This window comes from Barbus barbus (genome assembly GCF_936440315.1).
Source record: "Barbus barbus genome assembly, chromosome: 22".
In the NCBI taxonomy this organism is placed as follows: Eukaryota; Metazoa; Chordata; class Actinopteri; order Cypriniformes; family Cyprinidae; genus Barbus; species Barbus barbus.
In genome coordinates, this window is record NC_136750.1 from 30,954,602 (window position 1) to 30,974,225 (window position 19,624).

The 19,624-nt window shown below is 40.0% G+C and overlaps 2 protein-coding genes across 3 annotated transcripts; one reads left to right on the plus strand and one right to left on the minus strand.

The window, feature by feature from the left end:
- The first annotated feature begins 247 nt into the window (after positions 1-247).
- LOC306888589 (serine/threonine-protein kinase ULK3-like) lies at positions 248-13,374 on the plus strand. Of its 2 annotated transcripts, none has more exons than XM_079447014.1 (16): positions 248-557; positions 680-820; positions 3,805-3,925; positions 4,559-4,654; positions 4,862-5,005; positions 5,956-6,038; positions 6,434-6,589; positions 7,946-8,051; positions 8,127-8,167; positions 8,294-8,396; positions 8,470-8,534; positions 8,619-8,697; positions 10,941-10,981; positions 11,498-11,545; positions 11,612-11,675; positions 12,106-13,374. In XM_079447014.1, exons 1-16 carry the CDS (start codon positions 468-470, stop codon positions 12,120-12,122), a joined length of 1,395 nt encoding a protein of 464 aa, XP_079303140.1. In that variant the 5' UTR covers positions 248-467; the 3' UTR covers positions 12,123-13,374. The 2 variants fall into 2 exon arrangements, with proteins under 2 accessions (XP_079303140.1, XP_079303141.1); XM_079447015.1 differs by having other exon boundaries at positions 11,599-11,675; positions 12,106-12,237.
- A 3,007-nt stretch (positions 13,375-16,381) lies between these two features.
- On the minus strand, positions 16,382-18,749 carry LOC306888592 (growth arrest-specific protein 1-like). The gene has a single exon (XM_079447019.1). It carries the CDS (start codon positions 18,477-18,479, stop codon positions 17,718-17,720), a length of 762 nt encoding a protein of 253 aa, XP_079303145.1. The 5' UTR covers positions 18,480-18,749; the 3' UTR covers positions 16,382-17,717.
- Positions 18,750-19,624: the final 875 nt, after the last annotated feature.

Below are 19,624 nucleotides of genomic sequence, written 5' to 3' on the forward strand. Positions count from 1 at the left end.
ACGTGACGCTATTAATAACCATAGCGTGACACACGAGATCAGAAACACGCTCCAGAGTCATTTATAGCCGTTTCTCTCCTGTGATCAAAATAATAAACACTGACAATAATGACAACAAAAGTGAAATGTTTATTTATAAACTGCAGTAATTGAATTTATTGTGTGTGTACGTGTTTGCATTAATCGATATTAGGCTCAGTTGCAGTACTCGATCTGGCCGGCAGGTGTCAGTGACGTGCGCGCTCTCGATTCCTGTGCGTGACAGCGGCGATGACGTCAGCGCGCGGAAGTAAACAGACTGCTGCGCTTCAAATTAAACACGTTTATGAAATGTTTACGATCATCTGACCGTATATTAAATAATGCGTGGTTATCATTCATAAAGTCAACGGTCCGCGGTTGAATGACTGTGATCAGGGCAGAAGAAAGCGCTGTGAATGTGATTGATTATCGATTATTGATTGGGAATGGCTGCTCCTCCGAAGCTCAAAGACTTTATTCTGACTGAGAAACTGGGAAGCGGCTCATATGCGACAGTTTATAAAGCTTTCAGAAAGGCGAGTGATGATCGATCTCTGATTATTGATAGTCTGTTATTAGCAGAAGAATAGATGAGCTGCTTCAGTTATTAGTGTGGTATGATTGTTTGATTGATCACTGGCATGCTCTGATTGGTCAGACTGACAACAGGGAGGCGGTGGCTGTGAAGGTGGTCAGTAAGAAGAGCCTGAATCCAGCCTCGATGGAGAACCTGCTGACAGAGATCGAGATCCTCAGAACAGTCCGGCATCCTCACATAGTGCAGCTCAAACACTTCGAGGTACAAGACCCAGCCTTCCCTCACCCTGCAGCAGAACACTTCCTCTGGTATCTGCTGTTACTCACAACATACATATCATCATACTGTCCCTAATGTAACACATTACTGTAACTGTTAGGTATCTGCTGTTACTCACAACGTACATATCATCATACTGTCCCTAATGTAACACGTTACTGTAACTGTTAGATATCTGCTGTTACTTACAACGTACATATCACCATACTGTCCCTAATGTAACACGTTACTGTAACTGTTAGGTATCTGCTGTTACTCACAACGTACATATCATCATACTGTCCCTAATGTAACATTACTGTAACTGTTAGATATCTGCTGTTACTTACAACGTACATATCATCATACTGTCCCTAATGTAACACGTTACTGTAACTGTTAGATATCTGCTGTTACTTACAACGTACATATCACCATACTGTCCCTAATGTAACATTACTGTAACTGTTAGATATCTGCTGTTACTCACAACGTACATATCATCATGCTGTCCCTAATGTAACATTACTGTAACTGTTAGGTATCTGCTGTTACTCACAACGTACATATCATCATGCTGTCCCTAATGTAACACATTACTGTAACTGTCAGATATCTGCTGTTACTCACAACATACATATCATCATACTGTCCCTAATGTAACATTACTGTAACTGTTAGATATCTGCTGTTACTCACAACATACATATCATCATGCTGTCCCTAATGTAACACATTACTGTAACTGTTAGGTATCTGCTGTTACTCACAACGTACATATCATCATGCTGTCCCTAATGTAACACGTTACTGTAACTGTTAGATATCTGCTGTTACTCACAACATACATATTACCATACTGTCCCTAATGTAACACATTACTGTAACTGTTAGATATCTGCTGTTACTCACAACGTACATATTACCATACTGTCCCTAATGTAACACATTACTGTAACTGTTAGATATCTGCTGTTACTCACAACGTACATATCATCATACTGTCCCTAATGTAACACATTACTGTAACTGTTAGATATCTGCTGTTACTCACAACGTACATATCATCATACTGTCCCTAATGTAACACATTACTGTAACTGTTAGATATCTGCTGTTACTCACAACATACATATTACCATACTGTCCCTAATGTAACATTACTGTAACTGTTAGATATCTGCTGTTACTCACAACATACATATTACCATACTGTCCCTAATGTAACACATTACTGTAACTGTTAGATATCTGCTGTTACTCACAACGTACATATCATCATACTGTCCCTAATGTAACACATTGCTGTAACTGTTAGATATCTGCTGTTACTCACAACGTACATATCATCATACTGTCCCTAATGTAACACATTGCTGTAACTGTTAGATATCTGCTGTTACTCACAACATACATATCATCATGCTGTCCCTAATGTAACATTACTGTAACTGTTAGATATCTGCTGTTACTCACAACATACATATTACCATACTGTCCCTAATGTAACACATTACTGTAACTGTTAGATATCTGCTGTTACTCACAACATACATATCATCATACTGTCCCTAATGTAACACATTACTGTAACTGTTAGATATCTGCTGTTACTCACAACATACATATCATCATGCTGTCCCTAATGTAACACATTACTGTAACTGTTAGATATCTGCTGTTACTCACAACGTACATATTACCATACTGTCCCTAATGTAACACATTACTGTAACTGTTAGATATCTGCTGTTACTCACAACGTACATATCATCATACTGTCCCTAATGTAACATTACTGTAACTGTTAGATATCTGCTGTTACTCACAACATACATATAATCATACTGTCCCTAATGTAACACATTACTGTAACTGTTAGATATTTGCTGTTACTCACAACATACATATAATCATACTGTCCCTAATGTAACACGTTACTGTAACTGTTAGAGATAGTCTGGTGTCAAAACCAGGCACAAGACAAGGACTGAAATCAAAGAGTTTCTTTTAATAATCTAATAACTGAGAAGAGCACAACCAAACAAATCCAAAGTAATAGCAGACAAAGAAACAGGAGATCACAGGCTTTACATACTGAACGAACTCAGGGACCCACAACTAATTCATCAAAACCAAGGAAACAAACGAGACATAGAGACTAAACTATCATACATGTAACAGTAACACATTAATGCTTACATATTTACACAGTGTCATTAATGTTAATGTAATATAGTCATTGAAACATTTTTACGCAATTAATTGCATCCAAAATAAGAAATTTTGTTTACATAATGTGTGCTGTGTATATTTATTATGTATATAAATCCACACACATACAGTATATATTTAGAAAATATATACAATAATATATTTATATTCATATAGTTTATATTATATATACATATTTAATATATAAACGTTTTTATGTATATGCATGCATGTGTGTATTTATATATAGATAATAAAAATTCTCAGTACACACACATATATTATGTAAACAAAAGCTTTTATTTTGGATGAGATTAGTCGTTTGACTGCACTACTCAATAATGTAAAATACTACATTAACTGTTCTATTTAAAATGATATTTTGACCATTTAGTTGAATAATTGAATAACCAACGACAGACAAAGCTGTAAAAACTGTCACTCCACAAATCCAAAAACACAGATGTGTCCGAAGATCCGAATAGACACAAAAACTTTGATAAATCAACATAATACATGATGTCATGGGTCACTATTTTCCAGTGACACACAATTAGATCAATTAACCTCAAAACTGTTTTGACTGAATAAATCTTTCAGATGTACTTATTCAGATGAATGACAAAACTGGACCCAGTGTAGCCATTCACCAAAACTGCTGATATGAGCTTTTGTGCCAGCAACTGAAAAAATGAAGGAGGGTGGCTCATCTTACCCCCTGTTACCCTGTTACCTCTTAATGCCAAATCCTCATTCCTCTGTCTGTCTGTCAGTGGGACAGCGAGAACATCTATCTGATTCTGGAGTGGTGTTCAGGAGGAGATTTGTCCCGATTTATACGCAGTCGCCGGATTCTTCCAGAGAGAGTCGCCCGTCGCTGCTTACAGCAGATCGGTACACACACACACAGACACAGACACACAGACACACACAGACAGACACACACACACACACACACACACGCACAGACACAGACACAGACACAGACACACAGACACACAGACACAGACACAGACACACACACACACACACACACACACGCACACACGCACGCACATGCACGCACGCACGCACACACACACACACACACACACAGGCACACACACAGACACACACACACACACACACACACACACAGACACAGACACACACAGACGCACACACACACACACACACACGCACACACGCACGCACATGCACGCACGCACGCACGCACGCACGCACACACACACACGCACACACACAGGCACACACACAGACACACACACACACACACACACAGACACACGCACGCACGCACGCACGCACACACACACACACACAGGCACACACACACACACGCGCACACACACGCACACACAAACACACACAGGCGCACACACAGACACACACAAACACACACAGACGCACACACACACACACACACACAGGATCTATATTGATAAAATGACTGATACAGACTGATTCAGATAAGAAGACATGATGTGTCTCGTGTGTGTGTGTGTGTGTGTGTGTGTGTGTGTTTAGCATGCGCTCTTCAGTTTCTCCATGAGAAGAACATCTCTCATCTGGACCTCAAACCACAGAACATTCTGCTGAGTGGAAACGTGCTGAAGCTCGCAGGTGAACCTTCATGACCGTTATGAGCTTGCTGTCAGCAGCACTGTTATTACACCTGAAGAAAAGACAGTAGAAATCAGGTCTAATGCACTGTTAATATGAAGCAGGGATTGATTTCTAGAGGCTCACAGGGTGTTCTGGTCACATGTCTGATGCAATTTTGACTCCTCATCATCTCATAATAACATGAATATCCGGCTGTGTGTGTAGATTTTGGCTTTGCGCAGTACATGAGCCCCTGGGACGAGCAGCAGGCTCTGAGAGGCTCTCCGCTCTACATGGCTCCTGAGATGGTGTGCAGACGCCATTATGATGCTCGTGTGGATCTGTGGTCCGTCGGGGTCATTCTATACGGTGAGACACAAACATCAAATTTAATAATTGATAAGAAATATTAATAAGATTTAAAGGAATAATTCGGTTATTTCATCCCTTGCTTACCCTAATGTTGTCCCGAACCTGTATGACTTTCTTCCTTCTGTCAAACACAACGATTTTTGTGCTCATAATGAAAGTAAGCGTTGTTTGCATTCTTCAATATATCTTCATTTCAAATGTATTACAGGTTTCTGCAAAAAATATTGTGCAGCACAACTGTGTTCAACATTGATAATAATCAGAAATGGCTCTGGAGCACAAAACCAGTCATATGGGTCAATTTTTAGAAATTTGTATTATTTGCTTAATAAATAATCTTTCCATTGATGTATGGTTTGTTATGACAGGACAATATTTGTCTGACATACAACTATTTGAAAATCTGGAATCTGAGGGAGCAAAAAAATCTAAATATTGAGAAAATCTCCTTTAAAGTTGTTCAAATGAAGTTCTTAGCAATGCATATTACTAATCAAAAATGAAGTTTTGATATATTTACGGTAGGAAACTTACAAAATATCTTCATGGAACATGATCTTAATATCCTAATGATTTTTGTCATAAAAGAGAAATGTATAATTTTGATCCATACAATGTATTGTTGGTTATTGCTACAAATATACCTGTGCTACTGATGACTGCTGTTGTGCTGCAGGGTCCTATATATTATTATGATTTCTGAAGATCATGTGACACTGAAGACTGGAGTAATGATGCTGGAAATACACCTTTGATCACAGAAATAAATGACAGTTATTCACATAGAAAACAGATATTTTAAGTCGTAATAATATTTAATTATTTTTTATGGATTTTTGATCTAATAATTGCAGCCTTGTTGAACAGAAGATACTTCTTTCAAAAACATTAATAAATGTTATTATTCCACATTTTTGACCAACTGTATGTGTGTTTTTTGAGAGCAGAAGCTTTATTTGGACGAGCTCCGTTCGCCTCTCGCTCATTCACTGAACTAGAAGAGAAGATCCGCAGTGAGAAACCCATCGAGGTGAGAGTCAACATCTGACTCACATAAACAAAGGAGTTTCCTTAGCATAATCAATGGTATTTACATTCAAAATAATGTTACAAAAATCTAATTTTGGTTAAAGGAATAGTTTACTTGAAAATAAAAAAATGCTAAAAATGTGCTCTCCCTCATCTGAGATGTAGATGAGTTTGTTTCTTCATCAGGTTTGGAGAAATGTGTCTCTGCATCAGTGTCTCAGCAATGGATGCTCTGCAGTGAATGGGTGCCGTCAGAATGAGAGTCCAAACAGCTGCAGAGCACCCATTGCTGAGACACTGATGCAGAGACACATTTCTCCCACACTAATGAGTGGCCGGGCACTAGATGGTGCGGCTGTACCAGTCATTGCTGTGATCTGCTCTCTGTGTGTTTAGCTGCCGTCTGGAGCTCGAGTTTCTCGTGACTGTCGAGATCTGCTGCTGCGGCTGCTGGAGCGAGTCCCCGACCGCCGCATCACGTTTGACGAGTTTTTCCTGCATCCCTTCGTGGATCTGGAGCACATGCCCAGCTCTGAGAGCCTCGGGAAGGCTGTGAGTGCCACAGAGTCAGCGCAGATGAACTCACACTAACACTCTCACATGTTTATTTTAGTCCTGAAGAGGCAAAGCCGCCGCTGCTCGTCTCGTGTCAGACCACACTTCAGCAAATGTGTCTCGCAGATGCTGCTCTACAAACACTGGTTCAGTGCAGTTATATCACACGAGTCTGTTGGTTTGTTTAGAGCTGCTTGCTGCCACTGATTTCCTCTTTCAATTAGATTCTTATTCATAGGCTCTTGATTCAATTCAGATGTATTTATTTATTATTTTGCATCATATCATCATCAAAGGCTATACTTGTGGCAAACTCAAGAATTTTTTTAACAAAATTAAAAAAATAATAATAATAATTTTTATTTTTGAGTAAAAACGTTTCCTAGTATTTTATATAGCAAAACATTTTATATATAATATGGATTCTGTTCAGACTATAAGTAGGCCTTTTATAGTTATTATTCTAATTAGCCATACTCATTTAGAGAAATGTCTAGTCATCTGCATTGCAGTTTTTTTGAGTGAAACTGTTGTCAAATCCACTTAAAAAGGCATTGCTTTTGGAATCTTAAGAATCAAATGTTGCAGTTCAAATCACAATTAATCAAAAATGAGTTTGAGACTTTATTTCTCTGTTGATTTAGTTTGTTAGCATGCACTTTTCTCTAAATGCATGTGTAATTATGACAAACGTCAGATAAACTCGTTTTTCAATACAAACATCTAAAATGTCTAAACTCTAGATGCCTTTACATTAGAAGCAAAATGACTGAAGATATTACATGTTGTTTTCTGAAAGATTTTTTAAAGATTTTGTTAGTTTTGGCTTAGAACAAGAAAAATATCTGACAATGACTTAAGAAAAATCATCTTAACTCAAAAGGAAAACAAGATTTTTCTTGCCCCTTTTTTCTCATTTTAAGAAAAACTAAATTCAACTAAATATTTTTTGTCTTGTTTTTCAAAACAAATATCAAATTTCTTAAGTCAATTTACATTTACTTGGAGCATAATTATTCAAGATATTAAATCTTGGTTTCTGAAAAATGAAACAAAATAAAGTTAGTTTCTGCTTAAAACCAGAGAAACATCTGTCCGTGAGATCAGAAAAAATAAAATAAATTTAAAGGGAAAATAAAGGGACTTCACTGACACGTTTGCTCTTGTTTTAAGTGTAAACTAACTTCATTTTGTTTCATTTTTTCAGAAACAAAACATATGTTAAGTAATTTTGCTTCTCAAATAAATGTATTTTGATTTAAGTATGTTTAGGTGTTTTTACTGGAAAGCAAGACAGAAATACTGAGGAAGAAAGTTATGTTTTGTGGTGTGTGACCTGTATTTGTCCTCTAGAAAGCGCTGGTGTTGCAGGCGGTGCAGAAGGACCAGGATGGAGAGCGATCGGCTGCGTTATCTCTCTACTGTTGTGCACTCGAACACTTGGTTCCTGCCATTCACTGTAAGACACCAGCTTCTCCGTCTCTCTGTTACTCCAGTCTCAATTCACTCTCATCATCTCTGCCTCTGCTTTCAGATGAGACAGACAGACAGAGGAAGGAAGCACTGAGACAGAAGGTAAAGAAATCATGTCGTTCCAAACCCCTGGGAACTGGGGCTCAAAATAATAAAGAAGCAAAGTTAGTTCATAACAATAATCTAATTACTAAGAACAGTAGATGTGACAGATTTGTTTTCTCTCAGGTGAATCAGTATGTGTCTCGTGCCGAGGAGCTCAAAGCGCTGGTCCGGTCAGACAACAAGATCAGTTTTGAGGAGGCAAAATCAACCAGGAACATATTAATAGGTAAGCAGTGCTGCATTATTAATATTTAATATCTCAGTGCAGTTCTGACGTTCAGATCTTCGGTCGTTCACAGAAATGTCTAGAGATCGGCCGCGTTTGCTGACGGCGCTGGAAGTGGCGTCCACTGCTGTTGCCCGGGTAACTGTTGCGATGGCTCATTTGCATGTGTGTCATGTGAGCTGCAGTGTTGCATGATGGGTAATAGAGTTGTGATGTGTGCAGGAGGAGAGCGGCGCCGAGGACTACGATACGCTCGATCTGTACCAGCAGAGTCTGGGCGAGCTGCTACTGGCGCTGGCGGGTAAATCCTCATAAAAACTCACAGTGCAGAAGTTTCACTTGACTCATTTTATAAAACACAGATGTCTTACCATCCAGAACACCCTAGCAACCACCTAGAAGGGAAGGGGAGTGGTGTGTGGCCAAGTATGGTGACCCATACTCAGAATTTGTGCTCTGCATTTAACCCATCCAAGTGTACACTCAGTAGTGAACACACACCCGGAGCAGTGGGCAGCCAATGCTGCGGCGCCCGGGGAGCAGTTGGGGGTTCGGTGCCTTGCTCAAGGGTCTCACCTCAGTCGTGGTGTTGAGGGTGGAGAGAGTGTTGGCTATTCACTTCCCCACCTACAATCCCTGCCGGACCTGAGACTCGAACCCACAACCTTCAGGTTACAAGTCCAACTCTCTATCCATTAGGCCATGACTGCTCCTCGAAAAAAGCCAGAACATCAGAGCAACCACTGAGCAACAGCCTAGCAACCATCAGAACACCCTGGCAACTGCTTAGCAACGGGTGTAAACATTCAGAACACCCTAAGACCCACCTAGCAACAGCCTAGCAACCATCTTGAACACCCTTGCCACCACCTATAAACAACCCAGAATACGATAGCAACCTCCAAGCAACAGCGTAGCAACCATCAGAATACCCTTGGATTTGCTAAGCAATGGGTGTAAACTCTCAGAACACCCTAAAAACACCTAGTAACAGCACACAATACCATAGCAACCACCGAGCACCAGCCTAGCAACCATCAGAACACCCTAGCAACTGCTTAGGAACAGGTGTAAACACTCAAAACACCCAAGCAACCACCTAGCAACAGCTTAGCAAAAATTCAGAACACCCTAGAAACGACCTAATAACAACCCAAAATACCATAGTAACCATCAAAGCAACAGCCTAGCAACCATCAGCGCACCCTAGACACCACCTTGTAACAACCCAGAAAGCCATAGTAACCACCAAGCAACAGCCTAGCAAACATCAGAACACCCTAGCAACTGCTTAGGAACAGGTGTAAACACTCAGAGCACCCAAGCAACCACCTAGCAACAGCTTAGCAACTATCCAGAACACCATAGCAACCACCTAGTAACAACCCAGAATACCATAGTAACCCTGGTGAGTGAGTTTTGAACAAATGTAAGATGTGGCTCTTCATAATGTGATCAGCGGAGGCCGTCAGGCGTCCAGATGTAGGGGTGAGCGGTTGCCAGGTCAGCGTGTGTGGTACGATCATCTGGATCTCATTGAGAGCAGCTCTTTATTAAATACTGTTAGTCTCAAACTCCTCGAGAGCTCTTTGCGCACCGCTGTTGATCTGTTATGACGCTAGTGCAATCAAAACAGCCGCTGGCTGCCTGATAATGAGACTGCTGGTGAAACATTCCTCCATTACTCGCTTTACTGTTGCTCGTTAGTGAGTTAAGTGTACGGGTTTGTTTAGATCACTAGGATTTACTAATAACAAAACCAAAACAAATAGAAAAAAAATCCCACAGACTGAAGAAAAGACTCTTTCATTGGCCTAGCAACCGCATAGCAACATGCTAAAACCCTCAGAAAACCATAGAAATTAGCTGAAACCCTCAGAAAACCAAACCTGATGTGTGTGTGTGTGTATGTGTGTGCATGTGTGTGTGAGAGTGATGATCTGATGTGTGTGTGTGTGCATGTGTGTGTGTGAGTGATGATCTGATGTGTGTGTGTGTGCATGTGTGTGTGTGTGCGATGATCTGATGTGTGTGTGTGTGCATGTGTGTGTGTGTGCGATGATCTGATGTGTGTGTGTGTGTGTGTGTGTGTGCATGTGAGTGTGTGTGCGCATGTGTGTGTGTGTGCGATGATCTGATGTGTGTGTGTGTGTGTGTGTGTGCATGTGTGTGTGAGAGTGATGATCTGATGTGTGTGTGTGTGCATGTGTGTGTGTGTGCGATGATCTGATGTGTGTGTGAGTGTGTGTGCGCATGTGTGTGTGTGTGTGCGATGATCTGATGTGTGTGTGTGTGTGTGTGCATGTGTGTGTGAGAGTGATGATCTGATGTGTGTGTGTGTGCATGTGTGTGTGTGCATGTGTGTGTGTGTGTGTGTGTGCGATGATCTGATGTGTGTGTGTGTGTGTGTGTGCATGTGTGTGTGTGAGTGATGATCTGATGTGTGTGTGTGTGTGTGTGTGCATGTGTGTGTGTGTGTGTGTGTGTGATGATCTGATGTGTGTGTGATGATCTGATGTGTGTGTGTGTGTGTGTCTCCTGCAGCTGAATCTCAGGGCCGGCGCAGGGAGCTGCTCCACAGCGAGGTGAGACTAACATCATCTGACTGTTTATTCTGTTTATGAGCTCAGCCACTGTCACATGACTCACACGCATCTGACGCATTCAGCAAAATCTAAATAGGAAACTAAAATCAAATTTGAAATGTTAAATAAAAACCCTAATAGTCTATCATTGATACTAAAATTATACTGACCTCCTGAAGATGGGCTGGACGTTCTGTTCCTTCAGTGAAGGAGGTGGAGACAAACTCAGCTCAATGAAGAACCTGTTGTTTTAATGATCTCACCGCTGTGATATTCAGTTAAACGTTGTGTTCCTCAGCTAAAGAAACACCTCCATGCTCCGAGAGAAAACAGACTTTCACAAACCCTGCTCCTCGCTCGCTTAAACCATTGATTACGGTCTGCTAGATCTAGTGGGGTCATGTGAATCTCACAACCATCTATTACCTGACCACAAATACCATGTTCGGAGTTATGAGTTGAATATGATATAAAAGGAATATATCAGTTCATTTATGCCCTGATTTTCTCTCGCAGATTAAAAGTCTGATGAGTCGAGCTGAATACCTCAAAGAGCTGATCAAGGTAACCGCTGTCGTGTCTCTCGCTCTGCTCGTTTACTGAAGCATCATCTAAAGCGTGTGTTTGCAGATGCGGGAAACTCAGACGGATGAATCGCTGAAGAAAGACGCCGCTGCTGAATCTGTGAGATCCTGTAAGTACAGATCATATTCATATAGAGAATAACATGTCCTTCCCTAGCTTCATGTTTCATAATAAACCTTCATAAACCTTTGCTAGGGAGAACAACTGCTCATCTAAACCATTTCACGTGTTCCTTAAAGTTACAATTACAATACATAATAATAAATACATAAATGTGAATAAAATAAATATTAAATATACTAAATAAATATTTTTTCCATTTGTAAATGAAATACCAAACCAAATAAATTAATAAAATAATAAATAAATGTAAAAATAATAGTAAAAAAACATTTAAATAAAATAAATACATTTAATAATTAAATAAATTTAGAACACATCTATCTTTGATTTCGAATCACTTTGTATTTTGTTGTGTATAAACCTGTTCATCCGTACAGATACGGTCCCTGATCTCTCTCTCTCTCTCTCTCTCTCAGCCTGTTGTTTACAGTGAGCTGCGGGTTCTCGCCATGGCAACGGATGCCGCGTGTCACATGACCGGAGGATTCACAGCATCTGATTGGCTCCTGGCAGACGGTCAAACGCAGTCACTCTCACTGAACTGTCTGATCTGGTTTGTGTTCGTCTGGACCAGATCTGAAATCTCTGTGCTGAGAAACAGACCTTCACACCTGAAGGAAAAGATTTAAACCTTAAAGGATTTAAACGCACTCTTCACTTTCTCTCACACACACACACACACACACACACACACACACACACACACACACACACTACAAAGGGAGTGTTTAGCGTCAGCAGAATACTGTGTTAGATAAGCTGTGATTGCTGATGATCGTGGGGTTATTTATTCAGTCTGATTTGAATGAAAGCATCATCTGTATCTCTCTCTCTCTCTGAGTGAATATTTTCTTGCGTTATGAATTTCTGTTGGCCCTAAATTGTCATTTCCTCTCTGCATTCCTCCAGTAATATAATTCCTCCCCTGCGTTCCTCTTTCCTCTCTGGAATAAATCAGCCTGCAGAAACCATCATCATATTCACTCGCAGCACAACAACCAAACATCAGTAACTCTTTACTGCACACGAACTAACAATGAACAACACTTCTGAAGAATTCATAAAGCTTTGTTCATTTCACCATTCACTAATGCATCTTTCAGATCAAAAGTTGTATCTGTTAATATTATTTAATAGTCTTGAACTGACCGTTGTATTTTTATTAACTGACATTAAGAAACATTAACATGCATTAACTGTTCACTAATATTAACTAAAACTTTTAACAGATTTGACTCAAATAACTTCTACTGTATCTTCTGATCAGTGCAGAAAAGTGAGGCTCTTCCTCTGGATTGTTGTCTTGTTTTTCAGTGCAAATGTTTAAAAAATGAATTGATTTTATGATTAAAACAAGAACAAGATCTGTCATTGGGGTCAGAAAAATCAACTTAATTCAAAAGGACAACAAGCTCTTATTTAGCATTGACAGATATTTGTTCTTATTTTAATCAAACTCACTAATCATAAACAAGACTACATGCTTTCATGTTGCATCTCCAGTAAATGTATCTTGATTTAAGGATGTTTAGACAGTTGTACTGGAAAACAAGACAAATATTCTGAGTAAGATATTAATGTTTTGCAGTGCATGCAATATTTAATGCCATGACTTTATGAATTTCAGACTTTCTGCTCTGATTTAAGAGATTTTAAGTCCTTAATTAAAAAATTTTAAGACCTGCAGAACTGCATGCTATTTATTCAAACTACTTACCTTCAGCAAGTATGACATTAACAAGAAAAAGCCAAAACCTGGACATTTTAGACAGTTTAGAAACCCTGGAAATATGGTCACCCAACAAAACATTTCAGGACAAATATCTAAACATCCTTAAATCAAGACAGAATCACGTAGGAAGTAAAATAACAAGTCTTATATATATATAAAAAAAAGGCTTACAACAAGAAAAATGTCTTCCAATGGGGTCAGAAAAATCATCTTGGGTCACACTTTAGTTTAAGGAACCAGTTTTACTCTTAAGTAACTATTAACTATGACTTTTGCCTCAAACTCCTAATTTGCAGCTTATTAATAGTTAATAAGGTAGTTAAGTTTATAGGTGTGGGGTTTAAGGATTGTGGGATCTAAAATAAGCCCATGCAGAATAATAAATTAATTTGCCCTTTATAAGTACTAATAAACAGCCAACATGCTTGTAATATGCATTCTAATAAACAACTAGTTAATAGTGAGAATTGCTGCTTAAAATAAACAGTTTTCCCTTGAATTTATTTTTCTGAGCCCATTTTCAGATTTTTTTTTTTTTACAAGATTTAATTTAGATTCTCAAGTAAATGCATCTTGATTTAAAATATTGAGATATTTGTCCTGCAAAAACAGACTGAAGAGGAGCGTTGTTTTTTGCAGTGTAGTGATGATTTACGTAACAAACGGCAGTAATTAAAGGCTTCTTCAACGGAAAGGTCAGCCTGCGGTTTAATCAGATCTCATGAGCTGGAGTTTCATTCGAGAGGACAGGTACGGATCGCAGCTCTCAAACACACAACGGCCCTCTGTGTTCTGCCTGCTCTGTCTCAGAGAAGCCTTGGCAGCTCTACATCAGATGAACTGAGGACCGATTGTGAGAGTGAGGAGAGACATTAATCCTTCAGAGACTCTCACACACACACACACACACAGAGAAAGATACAGACACACACATGCACATAGAGAGAGATACAGACACACACTCTCTCTCACACACACACACTCAGAGAAAGATACAGACACACACACACACACACATAGAGACAGATACAGACACACACTCTCACACACACACACACACACACACACATAGAGAGAGATACAGACACACACTCTCTCTCACACACACACACTCAGAGAAAGATACAGACACACACACACACACACACACACACACACACATAGAGACAGATACAGACACACACTCTCACACACACACACACACACACTCAGAGAAAGATACAGACACACACACGCACATAGAGAGAGATACAGACACACACTCTCTCTCACACTCACACACACACACACACACACAGATACACGCTCACAGAGCGATACACACACTCACTCACTCACACACACACACACACACACACACACACACACACAGATACACACTCACACACACAGAGATACACACTCACTCACACACACACCCACACACAGAAAGATACACACTCACACACAGAGATACACACACACACACAGAGATACACACTCACACTCACACAGATTTACAGAGACACACACACAGAGACACTCACACACACACACAGAGATATATACACACACAAGCTCTCCTTACATTGACGTGCACGTTGTGAATGGGACACAATGCCGTCTCTACAATGGCTGGTGTGGGGGTTGAAATCTGGGTCACAGATAAATGAGAAACGGGGCCCCGAGCTGCTCCTCCTCCTCCGACAGTCTCCCTGCTTTTGTTTGTTTTGATTCTGTTCCCGGCCGGTCGGTGGGGGTTTCAGGAGGAAAGAGGGGCTTTAGTGTCGAGTTAGTCGGGTTCCTGCTCGTTGTTTTCCAGAAAAAGCCAAAGAGAGCCTCTGGCATCCGTGCTATGGCTTTCCACAGACTTCCAGCACACAGACGCTTCGAATTAAAACGTGCAGCATTAAACACAGCTCTCCAATCAGAACATTAGATTGTGTCATGAATCTGAAGCAACAGAACAGAGCAGAATATACAAATATCTCAACATTCTTAGATCAAGATGCATTTATGACTTCACATATTACATCTTGTTTTCAGAGGAAAAAACCCCCAAAACAAAATTAAGCTTGTTTAAAACAAGACAAAATATCTGCCAGTGAAGTAAGAAAAAGAAACTCAATACAAAAGGAAATGGCAAATATTTGTCTATTCGAGTAATTTTGTTTCTTCATTAAATGTTTCTTGATTTAAAAAGTTTATATATAGTACTGGAAAACAAGACTAAAATACTCAGATTTTTTTTTTTTTTTTTACTATATATATATATATATACATACACACATACAATACAAAAATTATATATATTTTAATTTATTTATATATATATATATATATATATATATTATTTATAATTTTTGTATTGTAAAAATGTATTTCTTTGAGTATTTTTTCCTTTGCAGTATAAACAGACACAACATGAGGAAATTTGTTAAATTGACAGCGAAAATACATACATTCTACATTTTGGATTAATGTATATTATCTGTGTCCCTGCAGCACAGAAGCAGTCATCAGTAACACAGGTATATCTGTATCAATAGCCAACAATACATTGTATGGATCAAAATGATACATTTCTCTTTTATGACAAAAATCATTAGGATATTAAGATCATGTTCCATGAAGATATTTTGTAAATTTCCTACCGTAAATATATCAAAACTTCATTTTTGATTAGTAATATGCATTGCTAAGAACTTCATTTGAACAACTTTAAAGGAGATTTTCTCAATATTTAGATTTTTTTGCTCCCTCAGATTCCAGATTTTCTAATAGTTGTATCTCAGACAATATTGTCCTATCATAACAAACCATACATCAATGGAGAGATGATTTATTCAGCTTCAGATGATGTATTAATCTCAATAAAAAAAAAATTGACACTTAAGACTGGTTTTGTGCTCCAGGGTCACATATAGCTATATGAAAGAGGATTTTGCACCAATGACCTCATTTACCAACAAAATGTGTTGCTGGTTGTTGAAGTAACTTTTATTGATATATTTAATTTATCAGGTCAAACCTGGTTGTAAAACAGTGTTCATTGGATTTGGACATAAATATCCCATGTTTTTCAGACGGTAAATTAACTTAAGACAAGTCTCCATCTTACATCTCAGCATGACGTTTATTTTCTTAATTATTCCAAAATGTATAAATAAATTATTTTTCTGTGCAAACTTCAAGCCCCTTTAAGAAGTTCAAGAGATATTAAACCAGAAGCACACTCAATGCAAGTACGCAGACACAGCTACGAGTTTCCTTCCAGTCAGATGCATTCACATTCAATAACTGCTATAAACATCAACAGATTAATTATCTCGCTCTGCAAGATCCTCTTCAAATGCAATGACAGTAACTGACCTAAAAGAGAAAACTGACCATAGAAAAACAGTTCATGTCTGCTATAGCATCCCTTGAGGCAACATTGAGAATGAACATTTACGTTCGTGTACTTACATAAAGTGTGCTTCTGCTCTTAAGAGTTTAGATAAACTCTAAACTTTAGTCTTTGTAACATTACTAATAATTCATTATTTGCAAAAAAAGAAAGATCAGTAACACTTAACTTAAAGCCATTAGGTATAACCCATTATAAAGGTATTTATAAATGTGCACTGTAATGCATTACATCTTTTCATAAGTAATTCTTACTTAAGTTAAAATGCATTATACTATTTGAAGGTTTGTTCATCATGTGTTTAAATGCATTATACTTTCTAACCCGGTTTCAATGTATTTTAATGCATTATAGCTCTGGTTGTAATTATTCAAGAGATCAAACAGTGCACGTACTGTGTGCATTACTATACAATAAATTTATAATGCATCATATATAATGGCTTTAAGTAAGGTTTAAAACCATTGAAACCTTGTATGGAGAAAACAGATTCAAGCTCCAATAAAATACAGGCAGTCATTCAGGCATTTGGTGTTGATTTCCAGCATACATGAACAGTAGGTTTAGAGACAAATGTGATGGTGAGCATGCTGTCAAACGCTCAAAACCAAGACCTGATAGTCCTATAGGATAAGGTCAAGCCAATAAACCTGAAGTGTGAGAGAGATCGAGAGCGTTTAACAGCTTCTGAAGGGCCTCTCCACCTAAATGAAGCACTTGATCTCCAAACCGGCTCCTTTATGTGCCCGCACACTGCAAATATTTGAAGAAAGAATGAGCGTCCGCTGTGCAAACCCTTGACGTGCGTCCACTGTTTGCCTTGAGACACTTCAAGTGGCACTGAGGTGAAAACACGGAAACAAAGACCTAATGAGAGTACAAACACCAGGCGTTCAATCCACCACGCTTTAAAGCGTGAACGCCAGAGCAAATGCAGTGCACAGCAAAACCACGTGTTGAGAAAGAGTCAAAGCGCTTGTGAACGACATCACCGCATCAGCATCAGTCGCCTCGCTCTCTGGTCTCGCCTCGTAATCCTCGTCCTCATATGCATCGTCCGTCCCATCGTGGTCCATGGGTACACTGTTGTCTCCTATCGAACACAGTTTGACCATGTTCTGTTTGACCACCTCACAAAACGGCCTCTCCAGACCGTCACAGACGCACTGATTGAGCAGCACGCCGTTGGGCATGAACAGCAGCTCCTCGATGGTGGATTTGCACCGAGATGAACACTTCCTCCCGTTAAACAGCTGTCCGCAGTGGGATAGATATGCGGTGAGGGATGACTGACAGCTGGGCTCGTCTTCGCATCGCTGGCGCGCTTCGGTGCAACCGATCCCATCGGCATCGCCCGGATGCGCCCGCGGCAGACAGGGCTCGACCGCCCGTTTGGCTCTTAGGCACTCGGAGTCGATCACACAGTCGCAGGTCTCCAGAAACGGGCCGTTAGCGGTCTGGTTGAGGCGGATGAGCGCGCTGATGCAGTGGCTTGGACACTGGCGTCTGCTTCCGCGGATGATCCCGTCGCATGCCGTCAAATACTGGTTATAGGCAAGCTCACAATCACGTTCTTCATGACATCGCATCAGCGCCTGCCAGCAAACCATCTGTGCATCCAGCATCATCGCAAACGAGAGAAATGCGACAGGAACGATGCTCCTCTCCATTTTGCCTGCGAACTCAGATTAGGTGCATGCTTGCATCAATCGGTGAAAGCACAACATGGTGCGTCACAGAAAAGCATGTATTTACTCCACAATGAGGCTTTTCAGATTGAAAGTTCAGCAGTTATCCGTGCAATCAGTTCAGTTTGCTCCTATCCGGTTGAGTGCATTTCAAATGCTTATCCGTAAGAATGCTCCTGTGTTTGGGGTTTGCATGTTATTTGGAATGTGTTTTCTGCTCTCGGGGTCCTGTTGCATGCTGCACGTCTTTGTCCCTCCGGCTCTTTCACGCTCGGCTGCGCATTTACGCACGGAGACCCCTCCTCCAAAACTCCCTCCGCTCCTCTCTTCATTACGCATTCTGTTGTTCTATTGGTCGCGGACGGGGGATTGCACAGTAAGGCCGTTTTTGGCAAAGCTCACCTCCTGTACAGGATAAATAAAATGTTTATAAATTTCATGAAGCCGGCGAGCTGTGTGGTCTCTCTCTGCATTAGATTACAGAACCCCATCAGCGCAAGAGAGAGTGAGAGAGAGAAAGAAATGCATTCCTCTGCTGGAAGCTCAACATCTGCAAACCGCTTCTTCAATTTAAAGCGCAGAAAAACAAATCTGTTTCTCTTTAGCGCAAACCCAAGAACAAGCCCCTGTATAAACCAGCCCCCGTCGCTCTCAACCTCCTTCTCGTTTTAATCGTGCCCTGATGGAAAAGAAAAGGGCCACAAAAGTGTTTTCTGGACCGTTTCACCCTCTTTGTGTCCGGTTGGCCATGCAGCAGCCCGGAGGCCCATCAATAGAGAGACTTTCCACAACAATATATTTTACTGCCCTGTCCTTTCATAGCGCACTTGAGATCAGCGATTCTCTGCTATTCAAATGGAAACGGCTCTGATTGGAGTGCAAAAACTATGCAAAACTGCGAGCATCCACAGAGTCTGGTAGCTAGCAGAGAGGAGAAAGTGTGTAGGAGAGACCCCCGGGGCTAGTTGTCACACAAAGTGTGAGGCAAAAGATTTTAAAAACATAGCTTACAATTTATCTCCAAATTAAAGTAGGTTTGTAAAGATACAACACTGAGGTGAAATACACTAAATCACACATGGGTAGTTGACATGACATGATACAGTACATCTAGCTGTATTTCTAAT